Here is a 6935-nt window from a genome sequence, read left to right on the forward strand (position 1 = left end):
TAAAGTACTAGTGCTAAAATCACTCTACAAGCTTTTCTGTTTTAACAAGATTAATCAATTACTAAATGTAAATAACTCTATTGTAGTGAAACTGTTTCACAGCACCTGAGCAACTACAAACAGCAGATGTCTGAAACGTCGAAAAAATAAAATGAACGAAGAAATCATGAAACTCAAGTTAACGAACCTTCGTGTTATGCGAAGAAGTGGTAACGTGTAGGGTAACACGCTCGCTCTAACCTTTGGACCTCCGCGAACAAATACAGATGAAGAACAATGATTTTGATCCAAGATACACAGAGGCTGCATCATTACAGCTGAATTGTCAGACTGGGCTGGGCCGGGCCGGGCTTATCTTAAATTTGTTGGGTCAAGCTTGGCCAAAATTCAACGGGCCAGGCCGAGATGGCCTTGTTTAGTCTATATGTTCTTCAAATGGCTTTACATAAAAAGGCCGGGCTAGGACTTTTAACGGGCCTCCAGCCCATTGAACAGATCTAGCCAACACCATATGTTCATGTTGAGGGACATGTTCAATCTCATGGTCCATATTCGAGTCTTTGCTCGTAAAAACACTAATACAATGTGCAGCAGACTGCATCTACTCTCATATGAAAGCCTTCAAATATGGCTTTTCCCAATAATACAGCACTTTCCTGGTAAACCGAGTCTACAAATCATCAAAGGAAGTATCCAGTTCTGTTTTACTTGCATCTTCTTCTTTGTCATGGAAAAAAATCCTGTTTTCATTAAACAATGACAGCAATTTCAACAGTTCCTCAACACACAGCTTTGAAGGCCTCTTATCTTCAAACCCACTTAATCTGAGAATATTGATTACCTTTTCTTTGAACAATGAAACTCCCATTTCTAAACATGAAGAACTAGAATTACCTTCTGCATCTTCACATTCATCACTGATATCAGAAGAAGGCTGAAACATTTGAGTTTCTTTGTTCATTCCCATCAAGGTAGATATCCTCATCAGCTCGGATAACTTCTTTTTTTGCTTGAATGTTGCACCTAATGTCTTGTTCTTCTTACTAAAACAAGTCCTTGTAAAAGCACACCATTCTTTTAAATCAACTTTAGGGATGTTTGATTTTGGCTTGATTAGAACAACGGAAGAATCAACTTTAGGAACAGGGAAAAAGTCCCTTTTGCTTACGTTCATGACATGTTCAACTTCCGCTACCAACTTCACATTTACAGCTAAACGGTTGAACTCTGAATCACCTGGATTAGCCAATAAGCGGCTTGCAAACTCTTTCTGAAGAAGAAGTGTAGCACTCCTGAATGAGCGAGTTCCAAACACCAATTTAGCAATCAGAGGTGAAGAAATACCGTAAGGGATATTTGCCACTACTAGATCAAAATGGGGGAACTCGGTCTTCAGTGCATCTTTACGTATTAGCTGCAAAACCAATTTGTGTAAGCTACTACCTCTGTTTCATAATGATCTTCACAATTACTATTTGCACAAATATTAAGACAAAAAAGAAAAGCGTGTAAAAAGATGGGTGAATATAATAAAATATGTGTAAAGTAGGGAAAATGTATAAAAAAAAGTGTGCGGGTGAAAGAAAAATGAATAAAGTAAGAAAAAGTGAGTGAAAAAATGTAAATGTTGTGGGATAATAGGTGTAAAGATAGTAAAATTTTCATATCCAAAACTAGAATAAAGCACAATAAAGTAAATAATATTATGAAACAGACTAAAACAGAAAGTGTAAAGAAAATTTTGAAACTGAGGTAGTACTAAGTAAGAACTTTTTGAGTTTTGGTAAACTTGAATAAGAAGTGAACACTTATTTGTATTCCAGAAAATATGTATAAAGTAGGGAAAATGTATAAAAAAAGGTGGGTGGGTGAAAGAAAAATGAATAAAGTAAGAGAAAGTAAGTGGAAAATTATAAATGTTGTGGGATAAGAGGTGTAAGATAGTAAAATTTTCATGTCCAAAACTAGAATAAAGCACAATAATGTAAAGAACATTATGAAACAGATTAAAACGGAAAGTGTAAAGATAATTTTGACATTATCTCCGGTCTTACAGTTAATCGATCTTCAAAACCACATTCAGCAACTCGAGTCTGAAGTGCATCAGCCATCCTCGAATCGATCTCAATAGCCACAACCTTACTAGCAGCTTCTAGAAGCTTGAGAGTGAGATTCCCAGTACCAGGGCCAATTTCCAGAACTGTGTCAGTGGCTTTGATGTTAGACTTCTTCACAATGGAGTCAAGAACCCGTGCACTAGTCAGTAGATGTTGACCCCTGCTTTTATATAGTTGGAAGTGGCATTCACCATTTGCTTTCTTAGTTCGAAGTTTATCATCAAAATGCTCATCTTTTGATACATCTTTTGAGACGCGATGGTGATAATGGTTGCAGTCAAGTGCACGAAGAACCTGCTGGCAACGCGAGACAAAGACAGTGGGCGAAAACCAGGGCAGCTTAGGCTTCTGAAGCATTGGATGTTTACCTAATTACTTCTGTAATGGTTTAAATATATTAACAAGCTGAGTGACTATGAAATGCCTTCTACAATGTAGTTTAAGATACTTAACCTAAATACTTATGCATCATATAAAACACATTTTTTGCTTTCAAAACAAGTCAGTATTCATAAGCATATTCAATAAGCATTCAACATGGATCCATGTACATTTGTCAAAATCAAGCTCCCCCATAGTACACTTCACATTGTTTAGGCTTCTGAAGCATTGGATGTTTACCTAATTACTTCTGTAATGGTTTAAATATATTAACAAGCTGAGTGACTATGAAATGCCTTCTACAATGTAGTTTAAGATACTTAACCTAAATACTTATGCATCATATAAAACACATTTTTTGCTTTCAAAACAAGCCAGTATTCATAAGCATATTCAATACGCGATTCAACATGGATCCATGTACATTTGTCAAAATCAAGCTCCCCCCATAGTACACTTCACATTGTTTAGGCTTCTGAAGCATTGTATGTTTACCTAATTACTTCTGTAATGGTTTAAATATATTAACAAACTGAGTGAGTATGAAAGCCTGCAACAATGTAATATAAGATACTTGATCTGAACAATTATGCATCATATAGAAACACATTTTTTTTGCTTTCAAAACAAGCCATTATTCATAACCATATTCAATAACAATTCAACATGAATCCATGTACATTTGTCAAAATCAAGCTCCCCCAATAGTATACTTCGCAAATGAAATTGACATCCGGAAATAAATGATATTGGCAACAATATAACTTGACAACCTTGATAATAACTTTTACATTATGGGTTTATGAGGAAACCGTAACATGACTATAATAGACATAGGACTCTAACATTAGATTCTTAAACTAACACAAGTCTAGTTTCTTTAACCCACTGAAGCTTAGATATGCCATAACTCTAGCACGAGTAACACCATAACTCGCGATAGAATTGAATGAGCTAACCCTAAATACATAATGATGTTCCTACCAAAATTGAAATGTAGAAGACATATTATAGTTTAAGGGTTCCTACAAAGTTCAGATAACTTCGCTCCAAACTTGTAGGACAGTGTGTGTTTCCAACAATTTTGTCACACAAACATGAATAACACTCCATCTGAAGGAAGAATCACATAATTTCAATGAACCCATTATAAATTCCACCACCACAAATTGTAAAAGATTGCTTCTTTCAACAGTAGAATTGTATAGATGATATAGTTCAGCTAAACATTTCATCAAACAGTTTGCGTGCATTCATAAATTCTAACCCCTGAAATGATGAATCTTCTTTCTTTGAGATTATGAGCTATACAATTGATCAAGCACGTTGTGTACAGAAAAATCAAAGAATTTACAGAAGGGCTTACAAATTCAAGTTGGGCGTCAGCATCTCTCTGTATTATCATCAACCTTGGTTGTGTACTTGTATTGTTGTTCTGCTACATGGAGTTTAAATGAAGTACGACGTAATCACTACTTCACTAGTCAGGTGTCAAAGTTTTCTGGGCCTTTTGGGCTTGGAATTTTCTAATACAAATCAACTGGATCTGATCATCAGCGGGCCGGACCGATCCGGCACAAAAATAACGGGTTTTGGGAAGAAACATAGGCCCGTTTTTTGGGCCGGACAACTCGGTCCGGTTTTACAATTTTTTAGGTAGGATTTGGACAACTTAAAAATCGAGTTTTAGTTATAAAATTGGTAAAAAAGGGCCCCTTTTTTGCCCTGAAATAGCGGATTTTGGGAAGAAAAAATAGGACAAAAGTTTAGCCCGACTTGGACATAATTAGCAAAAAAAATTGTTGTGCCTTAGCACTCTTCCCATTTTTCTTATAAAGTCGTCATTTAATACTCACATATATATTATTACTTCCTAAATAAAAAACATTAAAAAAATTCAACTTCCCCGCCCCTAACCATTTATTTGACACATTTTTCACTAACTATATTAAAAAAACATGTCACTATCAACTACTTCATCCGTCCCAAAATTATAATCTTGTTTGACTAAAAACACGAATTTTAAGAAAAGTGGATATAGTGTATGAAAAATTGAAATATAGTACATTGATGATGAAAAAATTGAATATAATTCATGTAAAAAAGAAATAAATTACAAAAGAAGTGAAAATAGTACATGTAAAAAGGAATAAAGTACATTTTCTTTTTTGTTTTGTGGTCCCAAATAAGGGTAACATGATAAATATGACTTTAATTTTAAGACGGAGAAAGTACCATCTAATAAGTCAACTGAATTGCTATGTACAAATGTACAATATGAATTATTTATTATACATCAGTTTTAAATAAGAGTCTGTGAATTCGTTATACCAAACCATTACTTTCATGTGTTAATGTGTTATACACTTGTACCGTAGTTGTACGTCTTAGTTATGTGTGTCGGTTCCATTTCAACTCATGCCGCTCAGGTCGGGCCTGTGCAAACAGACAACACATGGCCCATAAATATTTGGGCCCAAAGGGCCCTCAATCTTTTAGAAAAGTCTGTCAGTACACAAATTTGCAACTTATATCAATAAACAGATTTTGTCGGTGGTCTAATTGCTCCGGTGTTAGGTTCGACTTCTAAAGTAAGTAAATAAACTACCCCAAATTTTTGTTTACAGGTGTAGTACAATCCTAACACTTATAAAGCTTCATACTTTGATTATTATTCACTCAATAGTGCATTTACGTGCATGCTCCTCAATTCCTTCTTTGTTTTATTCTTATTCTTAACAATAGAGCATTTACGGTTTCAGCTTTCCATTGCTATACAAAAATATTGTTTTCTTTGGGTATAATTTCCTATATATTGTACCTTCGAACTATCAATTTAAACGCATATGATTTCTATTTCCTGTTACATGTAAATCCAACATCTAACTTTAACATATCATTTCTAGCATTTACCATAAATTGTAAGTTCCTAGCTTTTAAGTAACATTTTTACAAAAATAATTTTGTATACCTTGGGGGATCGTGCGCGCTAGCTCACGATCCAACAACTAGTATTAATAAAAGTTAACTCAAAATTCTTAAAAGTTATATTACTATATATAAAAGTTATGTATTTTAGTGATAACTCTTTTCATTTTAATAAAAACTATTCTTTAAAATCACTATTAATATACACTATTTAACCTTTTAAAATGTTTATCCATGAACGTTTTTTCATAATATAAAAGTTATTAAAAACATATTAAAAATCTACACAAGAGCTAGGTAAAAATTATCCCAGTATACAATTTGTATACCTTGCATGTGGAACACATTTTGTAAAAGCACTGAGTAATGGTTATTCTCTATAAAGTTAGCCTTAATTTATATGGACTCTGATAAGTTCAATCTTGATTTTCTTCACTCTCTTGACATTACAGCTACTTTGATAAGTTCGATCTTTGATTTTCTGATAAATGGACTCTGATAAGTTCGATCTTGATTTTCTTTACTCTGTTCACATTACAGCTACTTTAAAAGTTAATATCTCGATTCTAAAGTGAGAGCCAAAATAGAAGAAAAACAGAAAAAATAAAAAAAAAAGACCGTCATTCCATAAATTAGTGTCTTATCTTCCACACGATTTTTTGTAATGTTTATGTTATTTTGTATCCTCTAATATAAAGTTGAGGACGCACGCGAAAGCTTTATTGGACTTGAACACTACTACAAAAATTGGCAAAGAGACCCTTTCAAATATGCCAAAGAGACCTTCTCTGGACAGGTCTCTATCTCACAGGTCTCTTTGATAAAGAGACCCCCTCATTAGAGGGGATCTCTTATTAAGAAAGAAAAGACCCTTTATTAGAGAAAGGGGGTCTGTTTTCCTAGTGACTCAAAAAATAATTTAATAGCGGAAGAGACCCACCATTAGAGAAATGAGGTCTCTTTGATAAATAGAGGAGACCCATTGTTAAAGAAATGGGGTCTCTTTGTTAAAAAGTTCAGACCCAATATTGAAGACAGGGGGTCTCTTTGACATTTTAACATTTTTTTATTATGAAAAAGGAGAGACCTATTATTATAGATGACGGGTCTTTTTTCAGCTATATTTTAAATAAAAAAAAAAAAACTGTAGCATAAACACCAAAAGAAAAACGTCAAAAACAAAATTATCATAATATTTAGTATCATATACAATGCTTAACAACAAAAATTTAGAACTAAATACATATGCAATTAAGTTTTGCTGGAACATTAAATGGCATTAAGCCATTTCATACTACCACCTATATTTTTCCTAAGTTGTGTCTTGAAAGATCACCCAAAGCATGATTCTAACGTAACATGCTCCAACATTCGTATCTAATCCACAATCACGCTCTTGAATTCATCAATATTAGTTTGCGGAGTAGGCACCGGGAGCTCGAAGAAATAACTACAAGACAACTAAAGCAAGTGAGAGAGAGTCCAAGGATCACAACTTTACAAGTCATA

General features: G+C 33.9%; 1 protein-coding gene across 2 annotated transcripts; it reads right to left on the reverse strand.

Moving 5' to 3' along the window:
- Positions 1-4079, reverse strand: LOC110798903 (ribosomal RNA small subunit methyltransferase, mitochondrial). Of its 2 annotated transcripts, XM_056841004.1 has the most exons (4): positions 3865-4079; positions 2055-2495; positions 895-1414; positions 1-740 (listed from the first exon to the last, which is right to left on the reverse strand). In XM_056841004.1, exons 2-4 carry the CDS (start codon positions 2472-2474, stop codon positions 622-624), a joined length of 1059 nt encoding a protein of 352 aa, XP_056696982.1. In that variant the 5' UTR covers positions 2475-2495; positions 3865-4079; the 3' UTR covers positions 1-621. The 2 variants fall into 2 exon arrangements, with proteins under 2 accessions (XP_056696982.1, XP_021859793.1); XM_022004101.2 differs by having other exon boundaries at positions 1-1414; positions 3865-4070.
- Positions 4080-6935: the final 2856 nt, after the last annotated feature.

This window comes from Spinacia oleracea, chromosome 3 (assembly GCF_020520425.1).
Source record: "Spinacia oleracea cultivar Varoflay chromosome 3, BTI_SOV_V1, whole genome shotgun sequence".
Taxonomy (NCBI): domain Eukaryota; kingdom Viridiplantae; phylum Streptophyta; class Magnoliopsida; order Caryophyllales; family Amaranthaceae; genus Spinacia; species Spinacia oleracea.